Below are 15946 nucleotides of genomic sequence, written 5' to 3' on the forward strand. Positions count from 1 at the left end.
GGGCCCCGTCCTGGAGAGAGGGCTACAAGGGTGGCCAAAGAAGAAGGAGCGAGAAAAAGTTAGGTGGCGAAGAAAGTATGGTAGAGAAGGTCTGAGGAAAGTGTGCCTGCAAGATTAACAGTTACATGAGAGAAGAAAAGGGGAAACAACAGACAGGAAGGAAGGGGAGGGAGGAAGGGGTCTTGGGTTGAGAGTTGAAAAAAAGAGAGAGAGAAAGAGAGCGAGAGAAAAGTTTTCTTGTGGGAAGACGTAGATGAGAAAAACAGTGAGCGAATGACTGGGCTGGAGTGAGCTCCTGTCGAAAAGGAAACCAGTTGTTTTTGTTTTTTTAAAGCGTTTTCTACTCAAGTCTACTGCCCACTTTGGACATGTACACAGAAGACTCAGAAACGACGGGACGCCACCGATTCCTCAACTACAACAACATCAACAACCCCTGCCCCTGCCGGCACTGCGTCTACTACGACCAGCTGCACGGGTGTCGGCAGACAGCGCCGGCCGGACAGACGGACCTCTCATCGCAGGGCTGCTGGAGAGACACCCAGGCTCCTCGCGTCAAAGACGTAGGAGGCAGACCTTTCCTGGCGGACAGAGTTGAAAGACCCGGTCATTTCAGCCCACAGAGGAGGCCTGTGTTTGCGGGGCCGGGCCCTTGCAGCCGTTCGGATGACTTGAGTCAAGCCTGCCCCTGGGAGCTGAACCCTGCCCAGCGGGGCGACCCGGCGGAGCCTGGGGTGAGACACTATTCGTTTATGAGAGAACAGTGTGGCTGTGTGGCAGGCGGCGACAGAGCACGCCCCTTCCACTCTGGGATACCCCACCCTCTCCCTCATCTTCAGGTCAAAAGTCAAGGGTACAGGCGGAGGCGAACTGTCAGGTATATTTCGGTGGATGAAGAGGAGAGCTGCGGGTGTGCGCCGAATGGCTATCATTTGGAGCCGCACCATCCCCAGCCGGGCAATCCGCACATGACAAATGGTCACTGTGGACCCAGGCGGGTGGTCTTTGAGGGAGAGGAGGAAAAAGATGGCTATCTGGACCAGGGCAGGCCAAAGGGTGGATCAGAGGATCGCTTTAATGGCAGCAGTGAGTCCGATAAGGGCTTCTTTTCCACCGAGGTCCCTCAAAGGCACTTGAGCCAGAGAAGGCGTAAGGGAGCCGACATCACCTGCTCGGAAACTTCCAAGACGAAAACCGACAGCAACCCACGCGGCGAGGCGTCGGATGTGACGAGGCAAAGGGAGCGGCGGGACTCGGTGAGGGATCAAATCCGGCAAGTCGTGACAGATCTGGAGGAAGTGTTGGGGGGTCTGAAGCAAGTTCACGTGGAAATGAAAGAGGTAAGGAAAGTCTGTAATTAAAGATGTTTAATCCTCTGGGGCGTACCTCAGGTGTCCAATCATTTAAGAGTGCATCTGCTGCGGATGCCTCGCTGCTTTATCTATTCTCTCCAGGCTACGCTGACATTTATAGCGATTATCACAAAGCTCAGATGCAGCAAAAAAAAAAAAAAAAAAAAAAAATCGCCATGGTGCAGAGCAGTTTGACACAGTTCATGTGTGTGTATGTGCGTGCTCATCAGAACATTTGTGTTAGTGTGTGTGCGTGTGTGTCAACATGCTGACTGCATTGTTTGTGACTCAATCATGGTCTCTCACCGAAGACGTGATTGAGAACAATTTGCACTGACCTTTAGCAGAGCGCCGCTGTAGCCGGCAGCGTTCTGGCCATCGCATTACAGAGCCCAGAGCTACAGACTCCTTCTAAATCATGCAGCATTCATTTTGTATGCGCCTGTAAATGAGCATTGATTTGAGCCCAATGCCTCGTCTTGCAGCTTAATGAATAAAGAACTACAATTATGGGCAACTGAGCTGTATTGAGACCATATATAACAAACAATGTTTAAGAGACACATTCAGAATATATTTTTTAATGTTTATCCACATATTCCAGTTTGGCAGTGGTGAAATAATTACCAATTGCTAATTTAGGCTTAAAATTGCTCAATCTTCAGGCTTGGCTATTGAAAGCAGCTTATTATTATTATGCGTTAGCTACATGATAATACTGCTGAATACAAAAATGCCTTTTTTGTTAGCTTTGAATTCTCTGTGAAGTAATCAGAGCCAGCCAAGGCAAAGTTAACTTAGCTGCTGCACGGGTCCCCCAGGCCAGCAGGGGGCCCCCACAGATTCACACTCAGAAAACTTTAAATATGAAGTAAACTTATTATACCCGAGCCTTATTTTAAATTTGCTTTGAAGGTTTCCGAATAGCATTTTTATTAGATTTTAAACTTAATTACAACTAAAATGTTTAATTCATTTAGGTTTAAAGAGAACTGACCATTGTAGCAATTGATATTTTATGAATAACTCATAGATTCATGATTATGGGACCAGTCATGATTTATAACGTAGCTGGTGTAATCATTTCAGCTGGCTGTTCATTTCACGCACTCCACATCTCCAATTTAACTATAGATAAATGACACTTTTCCACGCCTGCTTGTAAAACCAACCATCTCCCACTTGACTCCACTTAGTCTGTGTTGAAACGCTCGGACCAAATGGGAAAAATCAGAAAAATAAACCAAGTCTCCGAGTTTTTAGGTCTTTCAAAAAAGGAGAAATAATCTGAAGTGAACAATTTGAGTGTCAAGCAAAATTTGTTTTGTGATACTTTCAGTTTGTTTTATTTGTAAACTATGAAAACACAATAACATCTTTGAGAATCTAGAAAAGCTCTTTACATTATTATTATTATTATTATTATTATTATTATTATTATTATTATTATTATTATTATTATTATTATTATTAAAATCCAACCCTGGGTCTTTCTGCATGGAGTTTCTATGTTCTCCCTGTGCATGCGTGGGTTCTCTCCGGGTACTCCGGCTTCCTCTCACAGTCCAAAAACATGACTGTGAGGTTAAATGGCCTCTCTAAATTCTCCTTAGGTGTGAGTGTGTGCGTGAATGGTTGTTTGTCCTGTTTGTCTCTGTGTTGCCTTGCGATGGACTGGCGACCTGTCCAGGGTGTACCCCGCCTCTCGCCCAGTGAACGCTGGAGATAGGCCCCAGCAACCCCCACGACCCCATGAGAAAATGGATGAATGGATGGTTTATTATTATTATTATTATTATTATTATTATTATTATTATTATTATTATTATTATTATTATTATATGCCAGGAGTTCCGATTTGACTATTTAAAAGAGAAAATATTAGGGTTAGGGTTAACTCGGTGAGCTGAACTGGAAGTGGGGCCCCAAATCAACTTATGTTTAAGGCCATATTCAATCTTGGAATAGGCATGGGGGTGAGTGTTAGACTGTTATTACATTCTTACCTGCAGCAGAGAGAAGTCATAGTGGTCTGAGTTTGGAAAAAATAGGAACAACCATTTACACAAGAGCAACGCTCATGGCAAGTTAGCCTCAAACAAGAGAAGGCGCCTTTATAAAGGTCAGTTCAGGCATAGAAAACATTTTTAAGTCAACAGTTTTATCCCCATTCTAGCAAACACTGCATCAGCAGGGGAGTTTTGATTAGTTCGGTACTGTTTTCTCAACACCGGGTCAGTGTTATTTCAAAAACAACTACAGCACAGTCAAAAATAAGTGACTGTGGTAGTAGAATAACTTTGTTCTTCCAGGGACTTGGGAATAAACAAAGTAACATAAACACAGGAACAACTGTTGGTTACAGAGAAGGAACATATTGACAGAACAGGGATAGAAAGGGACAGTGTCCATGTGGAGGCTCCGGAGAGAATAAAGTCTACCTGGTGTTGCACAACTGCATGTTGCAGCCACTTTACTTTAACTGCTAATGCTGAAATGCTTCATGGTCACAACTTCACACGGTATTTCCAGAGGGTATTCCTGCGCTCTATAGTCAGTCTGTACCATACATCATACAGATTTCTTAACTTTTCTAAATCCTGTGTTAAATCCCTTTTTTATTTTCCATAAATATATATATCTACATATATGTAGAGCCATGTAGGGCCTGACCCAAACGCTTACTCCTTTTTGAAATACTAGTTGAATGATGAGTACAACCAGCAGTCTCAGCGCAGGTAGTAATGTGTAATTTTTGTTTCTACACGTACATAAACCTTTGCACATCGACGTGCGTAATCATCCGCAAATCAATCGGTTTCTCATAGCAGTCATATCAGTAAGATAGCTAAGGACAAAATGTCCAATTTAATTTAGAATTCATTTGTGTAGAACATTTTAAAGAAATTATACTAAACAACATTTAGTTGACTGTGGTTCTGATCTAACCTGACCAACCAGATTGATAATATGTGGCACTCTAGTTCTGCACATTATCAATCTGGGACTGCTCCATTTGAATCTGTTTGGGGAAAGGAGGGACATTCAGCAGAACTCTCCAAGCTGATTGGGCAAAGCAACACTTAGTGCCCGCCTACCAAAGGTTGGTTTTAGCCAATCACAGTATCAAATTAAAACACAAGCAGCAGATGCCATGAGAAACCACAAGAAGGTAAGCTAGTCAAGGCACTTCTTACTCTTCTACTGTCAAAAAATAAATCTTGGATTGTTACAGAACAGAGGTGATAGCAGCAGCTATGCGTGCGTCCTCCTGTGCTGCCATGTTTGTGTTGGTTCAGCTGTGGGCTCAGCCGCTCTTGCTTTTTGTCACACCGCCATGTCCCGCCCTAAACCTCAGTACTGCAACACGTACGTGAACATGCTGGATTTGACTAGCATTATCCATCTGTGTTTCTGGCGCTTCATGATATAAGGCTGTTCGAAATTGGCATAGCAGCCTGAAGCTCCTTCCCTCTCCACGATAGAGTTCTTACTGTTGACCTCATGAATGGTTAAAGAAAAGGAGCGAGGAGCTACAATTAAAATATTTTGGATGGAGCCTAAAAGTTCCCAAAAAAGAGAGATGGTGAGGGGAAGAAATGACTAAAAGAGAAACAAAATGAAAAACAAGTTTGAAATGAAAATTGTTTTTATTGAGACTTATATCTACTAACAGGTTACATCCTGACAACTAATGACTTTGTAGAAGGAATTATGTTATTATTGACAAAGAGCTCTGCATAAATGATCAAGAGTCTATAATAGGCCTTTCCAATGTTAACAACAACAACAATAGTGTACATAGAGTATCATAACAGTGCGTATATAGCAGTCTGGGATTGAGACTCACAACACTTTCTCTTGGCTGTAGCATTTTTAGTGTGGTGGGTGTGGTGGTTCTTGTTAAACGTTATGTTTCAAAACAGAAATTCTCTGTAAGTTACACAGAAGCTGGCTGCACCCGCATAGAGTCAAAATACTTATATACACAAGAAAAAAAAAAGCCAGCTCTATATGTGGCCATAAGCATATCTGTTTGTATGAGAGAAGTCGCGCAAGCAACGATTAATAAAATTAGACATTAAGACAACATATAATTTCCTGCTTCAGAAACAATCCAAATCATCCATTTAAAGTGCATCTTATTTTTGAATACTTGTACTTTTTGTAGCTTCAGTGTCCTGCAATACCCAGCAGTTAAAAACGAATGAGTCAGTAAATAACCTTGTGCAACTAAGAAAAAGAAAACTGTGTGAATCTGTAAAAATGTTCAGCAAAGTCAAGAGTAAAATGTCAAAAAAGGTGTTAGTGATGAATAAATCTGCTTTAATTTTCAAAATGATGATATCAATTTGGATTAAATGAAATGAGACACATATGAGTTAGATTTCCCGTCAGGTATCACAAGTTGCAAGTAATCCTGGTATATTTTTGGTTTATCTGTTATCCTTCTATTCATATCCCATAATCATTTGCACATTGCTTCATGTTATAACCACAAACTTCACTGTATTTCATTAGGATGTTTTTTGTGACACACCAAAACAAAGTAGTGCATAGTCATAAGGAAAAGGAAAAGTTTGGCATGCATTAGTATTCAGTCCCCTTTGCTTTGTTTCTGCTGCATCAGACCTAATTCAACCTGATGCCTTCAAGTGTCACATAAGAAGTGAACAGCGTTCAGCTGTATGTTAGCTTAAAGGTAAGTTTAGGTTATAAAAACTTGGCTTTGAACAGCTCAGAGACAGAGGCGTGGCACAACTGCAAACCTACCATGGCCATCCCCCTAAACTGAGTAATGGACATGAAGATTATTAATAGAGAGGCTGTGAAAAAGATTGAAAATTAAAGGATCTGGTCTACCAGCAAAACATAATATGCTGCAAACAGCTAACAGTGCACACAATCCCCACAGTGAATCTTGGAGGCGGTAGCATCATGCTGTGGGGTTTCTGTTCTGCAGCAGTGACAGAGAAGATTGACTCCCATCATCTCAGATGAATACAGCTAAATATAAGGCTGCTTGTTCTCTATTCTATCTGACTGAGCCTGAGATCGTTTGCAAAGTAGAATGGACAAGAATTTCCATCTCTAGATGTAATTAGTAGAGACACAATCTTAAATATTCTGAGCTGTAAGTGCATAGATGTTTCTTGAAAGTGTTATCTCAGAGGGACAAAATGCTATTGAATGCCACACTTCTGATAATATTTTTATGCATGCAAAAATGTAAACCTATTCTTTTATTTCTGCTGTTCATTTATGAAATACTCTGTATTGGTCTGTCACCTAAAATTCAGAGTAATTGTTGGTTGTAAAGCGGTGAAATGGGACTAAATTAAAGGGGAATGCATGGTTTTGTAAGAGGCTGTATCTACTAACCAAAAGCTGTTAAGAACATGCGGAGGACCGTTGTAAAAATCTTTAAAAATGAGTCAGAAATTCAACGGCATCTCAAAATTGCACTGCGGTTTGGTAACAACCTCCCTCCTCTATTATTATTCAAGGTGGTCGAGCAGATTGATCGCCTCACGGCAAATATCGACCTCGGCGAAGAGGAGCCGTGCATCACTCAGGGGTCATCCGACAGCCTTCGCGAATCCCCCCCTTCAGGGGACTTCAGGCTGGCCCCTCTGCCCCCTCCCAAGCCCGCGTCGGTTCGGGCCTCGTCGCAGGGCGTCGACGAAGACCGCGTCGTCCTCAGAACCAACTCTGTCTCTCCCGTGCACACGGCGTCCGTCGTCAAGACCAGCCACTTCACGCCGCCCGGCTACGACAAAAGGGTCAGTCACAAAAAGCCGAGCGCCAACGGCCACCCGCCTCAGCTGTGCCCCTCAGGAGAGTCGAACCACAACGGTCCCGTTCGTCCAGAGCCCCACCCACACACCCTGGACCCTACAGTGGTCATAGGCAGCAGCACGTCCAGTGCGAGGACTCAGAAGCCTCCACCGTACCCTCAAAATGGTCGATGTGGGAAGGGCCCATACCCGCCGCTGAAGCCCGTCAGGACCCCTGCCTACCCTGCAAGAGGACGCCAGAGCACCAGCATGGTGTGAAGGAGGAGGGGGTGGGGGGGAAACAGGAGGCCCAGCCGCAGAAAGTGGAGCTCAGAAAGGGACCAGGCAGGGGAACAATTCATAGTAAGTCTTTTTTTTCTCTCTCTCTCCCTCTCTTCTTTTTACAGCGTTGATGTTTCTGTCTGTGCCTGCAGCCGATGACGTTTGCTCTGTTTACCGGCAGGGCAGGGTTCAAAGTCAGTAAATGAATAGCAGCGTTCCATCTCTTTGACAAAAAACAAAAAAAAAGAAAAAAGAAAGAAGAAGACATGTGTGTCGAAAGTGTGTGCGTCTCTCCGTGTGTGGGCGGCGGTAGGAAGGGGAGGGCGTAATATGTCCCGCTTTTGTTGATATCACATGATTTCCCAGTCTTCGCCACACTGCAAAATGTGTCTGGGCCTGGCGAGCGAGAGAGGGAATTTGGTTCTGAGTTATTTTACACATGTGGTTATAATCAGACGGCAGACTAAGATGATTTTCACTCAGTGAGGTGAAACTCCTGTTTTATGATTATGTTTTAGGACGTTCTGGCCAGCATATTACAGTCAGTAAATGAAAAAGTATTCACGCCTCTTTACTTTTTTTTCTGCCACATTTTGCCCCTTCAAAGTATTTTGAATTTTGTAAGAGAGAACAATACACAATAGTACGATATAGTGACATATATTGAAACGATACATGTTTTTTTTACAGTTTTGACAAATAAATATCTGAAAAGTGTGGTGTGCATGTGTATTCAGCCCCCCGTTGTGTCAATACTTTTTCAAACCATCTATTAGGGCATGTCAGCACCAGCTTTGCTCAGCTTGGGACGGAACTATTTGTGTATTGTTAATTGCAAAACAGCGTAAGTCCAGCCGGACAGGATGGAGAGGGTCTGTAAAGATCAAAGTTAAAATCTTTCTTCATATTTAGATCTGGACTTTGACTATGCCAGTCTAACACATGAACGTACACAATAGGTGAGGGGTAAATAAGCTTTGGCTTCTGCCCATTTCCTTTCAGATATTGTGAAGATTTTGGTTTGTTTATTCTCTATGTCAAAGAGGTCTGAAAAAATAAATTGAAACGTGACATGTTTTATGATCTAAACCATCCCATTGCTAAGCGTATGCTTGGGTTTTTTTTTCTTCCTGGAAGGTAAATCTCTGACCCAGTCTTAAGTCTTCTGCAGCCTCTAACAGATTTTCTTCCAGGACTACCCAATATTAGGCTCCGCCCATCTTCTCCATCAAATGAAACGCATGAAACAGTATGATGATGATGATGTCTATACCATGTTCTACTGGCAGGATGGTGTGTTCAGGGCACTGTGCAGTGTTGTTTTTGTTTTTTTCACCACATATTAGACTTTACCTGTGGCCAAACAATTTAAATCCGATTCCTATGTGACCAGAGCACTTATGTTTGCAGCAGATGGATCTCTGAAGCCCCTCCAGAGCTACCATGGGGCCGATGAATGCTTTCCTTGCCTGGCTTGTCAGTTCAGTTGGACGTCCTTGTCTTAACAGGGTTATCATGGTGCCACGCTCTTTCAATTTTCTGAAGATACATCAAACCGTTCTGACTATCTCAGTCGTTGTGTCCTTGGGCAAGACACTTCACCCGCATTACCTGCTGGCGGTGGTCAGAGGGCCCGGTGGCGCCGATGTATGGCAGCCTCGCTTCTGTCAGTCTGCTCCAGGGCAGCTGTAGCTACTAACATAGCTCACCACCGTCAGGGTGTGAATGTGTGAATGACTAAGACTGTAGAGTAAAGCACTTTGGAGGTTGGTCAAGACTAGTTAAAAGGCTACAAGCCATTTTACCATTACTAGGGTTTAAAAATACTTCTGTAGAAGTATCAACTTGAGGCTTTTACTCAAGTAAAATCTTAAAAGTACCGGATATAAAACTAAAAGTACTAAAGTATAAGTAATGGTGATGTCTGGTTGCCGATAAGTACTGGTACAAAAAGTGAAACTTCAGAGACGTATTATCAATAACCTTTTACTTGTTATTATTAGAGTGTGAATGAACATCCAACCGTAGCTACAGCAATTGATGAGGGCAACAGATATAGGACGACAAAACTGGACATGAAAATTAATGCATTAATGCAAATTATAACAATTACCCTTGTATGGTTGTCTGTATACATTAGACAGTGTTGTCAAAATTAATGATTAATCCTAGTGGTTAATCAGTAAAGGAAAAAAAAACCAAAAGTAACTATCCTGAAATTGCAATGTTCTTCTACGTTTGTTCTTCTTCTTAAGCTTTTGTTGGGCCATTTGCCAAACAACTCAGTGCAGTACTGCCTCCAACCACAATCAAAATCTCTCTGTTTGGGTAGCACTATTTATCTGAATATTTTTCTGTTTTTTGTTATTTATTGACAAGCCAGAATGAAAACAAGCTGAAATAAAATGGAAGTAATGAGACTATTTTCAAAATGTAAGGAGTAGAAAGTACCGATAATTGCATGAAAATATAAGAAGCAGAAGTAAAAAGTAGGCTAAAAAAAGAATTGCTTCTCTAATGTGTAAATAACCAATATTTCTACTTAAGTAAGGTAAGGAAGTATTTGTACTTAGTTACTTGACACCTCTGCTGCCCAGATGACTTTGCAAGGCAATTGGTTGCACTGGATTTAATTCACAGGGACCAGAGTAAAAGGGACTCAATGCTAATGTACAACATTACAAGTTTTTATTTGTAAAAAAAATAAAAAATAAATACACTTTGTGTTGGTGTATAACATAAAATCGAACCTAACTACAATGAGGTTGGTGGTTGTAACTTGTAATGGGACATAAAAGAAAAATATTTGAGAAATAGAGACATGACTGTTTAGCTTTAAAATACATATAAATTAAAAATGTAGTTTCAACCTGTTGAACATGAAGGTGCAGTACAAACTTTATTTTTGTAGTCACCAATTTAAGGGAACTAAAACTTGGCAGGAGTAAAGTTGTTTTTGGAAAAAGGAAAACCCCAAACTTGCCTCACTCTAATCACATGACACTAAAGGAAGCATTAGTGTGTTTACAGGATGATCATGCCTCTGACTCAGAACTGGGTGAATGAGGGGGGATTTAGTTTGTTTTTTCTATCACTTTCACATTTACCATTACTGACTGAGTCTAATAATAAAGTGACAGGTGGGAAGAAGTTTTCTTACCAAATGGGGAAACTTTACTTCTACTTGAATGTCAGCCCTCCTCAGACAAGAGTACAGCATCATTGTTGCTGCACAGACAGAGGTGCTGTACTTCCCTCTTGTGAGGAACATCTGTAACTGCAATCTATTTTTTTTTTTGGCTTTACCAAGCTGCAGAGTCTGGTTTTAATCACATAACTCCTCCAGCCATGTGACAGAGTAGAGAAAGTCAAACTCTGAGATGTCCTCATAAACATAAGACCCGCGGCTCCTAATTTATTTCCTTTCATGGCTGCAGATTCAAGTTGGAGCTTTGCAAACTTTTCACTTTTTGTTAAGTTTTACATATTCAAATGACACAGGTGTAAGTGGTTCTCTGTATATTGCTCTCCTTTCGTCTGTAAATTGTCTCGAAAGCCTCCATGCTGCTGGTGCTTTGAAGGCCTGAATCATCTGAGTTAGTCACCGAGAGCAGGTTGAATGTTGAGGTGACAAGCGCAAGACATTGCTAAGCAACCCAGCCACGCACAGCAAGTTGTCTCCTGGTCCCTTTTTCTCCATTGTTAAATAAAGAATTTCCATTAGAGTCCTTTTATGTGGACGCCCGCCTCAGAGTGGGCATCAAAGAAGAATGAATGCATAAATGAATTAAAACATTATGCACACTATTTGCAAAAAAAAAAAAAAAAAAATCCTGACACATAGTTTATATAATTGAAGAAATTAATATTTTCTGTTATTACTATTAATTTATATTCAAAAACAGGTTTTTATTGTCAGCTGATTTGGAGGTGTGGTTATTTCCCTCATTTTATCTACATGATGTGTTTTTAAAAAAAAAATACAATAATCAGATTTAAAACCCTTTGGGTCCACTCATGAGTTACAAGCAAAAATAAATGGAAGACGGATGTAAAGAAAACAAATGTTTTAAAATCACAACACATTTTCTGCTCATTGAACCTCCACTCCAGCCTTAAGACTTTTTGCAGTAACTAACAGCTTTTTTTTCTTTCCACAAGCGGTTCTTTTGTTTAACTCCATCCTTCTTCCCATCATTTCTGATTAGTTTCCCTGTTGAATAAAAGCATCCATATGGAATGATATTACTCCAACCATGCTTCACCATGAAGCTGGTCCATCCAGTGTGATGTGCAGTCTTAGTTTTCCCCTCATAAAGTAACATATAGTTCTCACCTCAGGCAGTTGGTTAATCTTTTATTTAATTCACAATTATCACAGAAACGGGGTTGCATATGTGTGCATCCCACAATGTTTTAAAAAAAAATACTGAAAGCTGTCACGTAACATTCTTATAGACTTTATTGAACAGCTTTTTTAAAACAGCTCACACTGTCATATGAATACAAATGTGCTAAAATATATGCCTCGCAACGCTGAATATGTATCTTGTCAGATTGAAATTTTACATTATACTGGGTAAAATGACGTGCTTATTAACTTTATGCTGCAGCCCTTTTGAAATAAAGGGAAGGAATCCTTTATCCATCAGTCGTGACCAAAAAAAGGAAGATAACAGGTAAAATCTCAAACTTTCCACATTTGTCCTTACCTAAGGTGTAAAACTTGCTGTGGTCTTAAAAAATGTCAGAAAAAGCAGATGCACAAGCCTTTAGACAAGTCTGATAGAAAACCCTGACTCGACGCAATCCGACATGACTCACAAGGACACGCAGCGTCTCACTTTCAGTAAAAATCTGAGTGGTTTTGCCAGTGAATGATGTTAGTGGAAAAAACCTTGAACAAAGCACAGTCTGCGTGTGAAGCTGTGTTTGATTGGGGAGCGGCAGAGTTTGCGCTTTCTGAGCCATTGCAGAGCTCTCAATGTAGATTTGTTATTCTAACAACTTTGATTTCTTTTGGTGTTTTTTTTTTTTTTTTTGGCAGATGCTGCTAATGCCACTGGGACAAGCTGGTGGAAACAGAGCACGGCCTGAAGGTGGAGATATTTCCAAAGGGAAAACTCATCAACCTGCTGCTGTGTCACATGAGCACCGGGTGCTCTCAAACTCTCTCGAAATTTAACCTGGAGATGTACAACTAACACAAAGAGGAATTCAACTGAAAAAAAGCTGTATTTTCATGATAGAATTTATTTATTTTATTTTCATTCCCAAAATATATATTTTTATGCCCTTTCCAAAAAGGATATTGCTTAAACTAGAGCGTACTGTATAAATAAATATCATATAAGCTGTTCCAAAGCTATTTTTTCTATGAGATGTTTTTTTTTTTTCTGCTACAGGTATTGGAAGAGCGGAGACTGAATTGCAACAAAATGGGTTTTCCTGCACTTTTGCCAAACAAATCAGTCAGACATCTAACTGAGATGCATCATTGATTACTGAATGTCTCGTTTTTGAAAATGAAATAAACAGACGACACCAGCAAAATGTCACACCTGTGTCTGAGAGGGTCTTAACATGCTGTTCAAACAGCGGAGCCACGTCTTCAGCTGCATCATCTCCGTCGGCCGTGTGTGGTCTGAGGCCAGCTGAGCCGCTGTCCGTCTCGCTGTTTGTTTAAATCTTGTCTGAGAATTTAACCACCCTCTTCTAACGGGCTTCTGCTGCTATCGGAGCGCACCACCTCCACCCCGAATGGTCTGCCTCACTAAATGTCCTAACCCAACTCCAGGGCCTCGTTGTGGCCCCAAGAGATACAGCGACAGATAGGTCTGTTTACTGTCACTGGTGAATAATTGTGTTTTAGCTTAATGAGAGGCAAATGTGTAAAAAAGGGGTTAAAAGTTACAATTAGAGTGATGGAGTTACTGAAGACAATTCTCACTCATAAATGAAGCGGGTGCCCAATGTAACGGTAGCCTCTTTGTAATTTATTCAAGTTAATCACCAGTTTTGAAACCGTAATCCAAAACTTCCTGTTTTCCTGTTGTGAAAATATAAGGGGTGTAAATCATGATGTTATATAGATTTGTTTGGATGACGATACGATATTTACCGATATCAAGAAGTCTGTTATGATACGATTTTGATTAAGTTCAATTCACAGGTTTGGGATGGATATGATGCGATATCAGCTGCTTGTCTAACACTATTATTTACACTGATATCGACTCACAAAAACCTCCAAATATGATCGGACTATTTTATTTCTAAGCACTTACACGTATCAGACATCTAAACCAAAATTAGCATTTTTCCAATTTTAAAATCATAATAAGAATATATCAACTGGTCACTGTTGTCTAAATAAAGGTGTATCTTAAAAATGGCGATATGGATCAATATTTTAATTTTGCATTGATTTAATTGCATTGTTGATAATTTAATCGATAGATTGATGTGGATCGATATATTCATTTTGCATTGATGTAATTGCGTCGTTGATAATTTAATCGATATATCGATGTGGATCAATATAATGTTACACCCCTAGTAAATATAATATGATGCCGACACCCAGTTATTTAGGCCCCTCTTTAAAACCTGAAACACAAGAGAGCATGACATTGAGTAAGAAAGATGTGTTTTAATCTTAATTAGTCAGGAAATAGCTAAAGCAAAAAAAAAGTTTCCTGCTTAAGCTTACCCATATCTACAGTCAGGAAAATAATTAAAACTTCTGAAGTTGTGAAAAAAGCTGTTAAAGCAGCCAGGTTTATCTTCTTTGCATGCACACTGAAAAGGATTTTAATTATGGTTTAATAAATCTCCAAAACTGCCTGTTGAGAGGGACATTTATCAGTCATCAGGTCTTCATAAAAACCATTAGATGCGGGCTACATGCCAACCGCTCATTTAGGACATAGGTGCCAGCAAGAATCTCTACCATCTGCACTCCACTGGGACTTTAAATGGATCTGTATGCTCTGGTCTTGTGAGACTCTCCAAGTTTTTGGGAAGGGGCCGGTGCGACGAAGGGTGTAGAAGTCAGCCCAGCTCCGTCACATCCATGACCAAGGGACCTGACAAGTGAGGTGATCTGGCTTTGTGGGTCAAGGGTTTGATGTCATTCGTTTGACCAGACTCAAAAATTATTTCTGACAAAAAGAGCAAGAAAGAGAGAGTTTTAATATTGGCATTAATGCAGCAGTACAACTCCTATCTTCCTACGTATGGTTGGGACTTTTTTAAATACTCACAGCCGTACGCGGCCCTGGGAACCTTGGCAAGGCATTATGAACTTCGACAAACAATCAAAAACCAACAATCTGGTGGCCTCTGACAATGGGTTCTACAGCAGAATTATGATCATAAACATACTATGGTTGTAATGAATTATGAGGAGATGAACCCGGTATTCAGCCAGACACTAAAATAATGCTTGATGGGATTTATTAAGGAGATGGTGGGTCAGGAAGGCAGACAAAAAACAATCCAAAAAGGTGTACAGAGCAAACATCTGGGTGACAACAAAAACTGGGACAGATTCAAAAAAACAGAAGAACTGGTCAGGTAATACATACAAATGCTGAAGGGCTCTTACCAATGAAACGTGTGTGAGAAGTTCCAGCAACAAACAGAAAACTGAGGAGGGTTTAAATAGACAGATGGACAGGTGAAACTAAGTGACTTCTAATTAACTAGGAACAGGTGAGAGTGATCAAGGAAGGGGAAGTGACAGAGAGGCTGATGGGACAGAAACTAAGATGACCAACTACAGAGCAAAAATAGCCATAAAGAGAAAACCAGATAACTAAAACAGTTAAGGCTAAACATGAATCCAATACAATACTAAAAACAGAAATAAACCCTAAGGCAGGAAAGTTAACTTAACCAAAACAACAACAACAACATCATGAACCAGAACAGAACATTACAATGGCCAATCAAGTCAGTCAAATGAACTCTACAGAATTGAACATCCTAGGTTCTCTTCTTCATGTTGGATTGAACAGGTCTCAGTTATTATGCTAAATGTGAAATTTTGTGTTGGAAAAGTTACAACGAGGCTAAGCAAAGAAAGTCTTCTCTCTCTAAAGGCATTGCAGCACAGATTAAACTTGCAGAGTTGCCTGTGAACAAACCACAAAAGTCCCGGAATGGACAATACAAAAATAGACGTGGCAACACCACTGTCAAGCGATGGCTTGAATGCCGTTGTTGGAGTATGTTTTGGCTCTAAACACCTGAACACCTTCGATTCACTGAGCCCACCTGAGGTCCAAATTAAATGACTTTATTCTGGAGTTAGATCGGAGGCCATCTGCTTGACAGCTGAAGCTCAGCGGCAGATGAGTCATGAAATAAGACACTGCCTCATTCGTTACCTTGTCAAGTAAAACATTACCATTGATGGGTGAAAATCAGTTTGTCCACTTGACTGTTCTTTATAAATTTGTTTTCAACATTTTCATGGTCAAAATCAACCCTGCATGAATGCATTGCCTGTTCAAATACTCGTTTCACAGA

General features: G+C 40.8%; 1 protein-coding gene across 1 annotated transcript; it reads left to right on the top strand.

Annotated features, from left to right (window-relative positions):
• The first annotated feature begins 314 nt into the window (after positions 1-314).
• LOC118563459 lies at positions 315-12969 on the top strand. Its single transcript, XM_036138401.1, has 3 exons — positions 315-1340; positions 6860-7492; positions 12459-12969. The coding sequence occupies exons 1-2, from the start codon at positions 369-371 to the stop codon at positions 7406-7408; spliced, it is 1521 nt and encodes a 506-aa protein (XP_035994294.1). The 5' UTR covers positions 315-368; the 3' UTR covers positions 7409-7492; positions 12459-12969.
• The last annotated feature ends 2977 nt before the right edge of the window (positions 12970-15946 follow it).

This window comes from Fundulus heteroclitus, chromosome 6 (genome assembly GCF_011125445.2).
Source record: "Fundulus heteroclitus isolate FHET01 chromosome 6, MU-UCD_Fhet_4.1, whole genome shotgun sequence".
NCBI lineage: Eukaryota > Metazoa > Chordata > Actinopteri > Cyprinodontiformes > Fundulidae > Fundulus > Fundulus heteroclitus.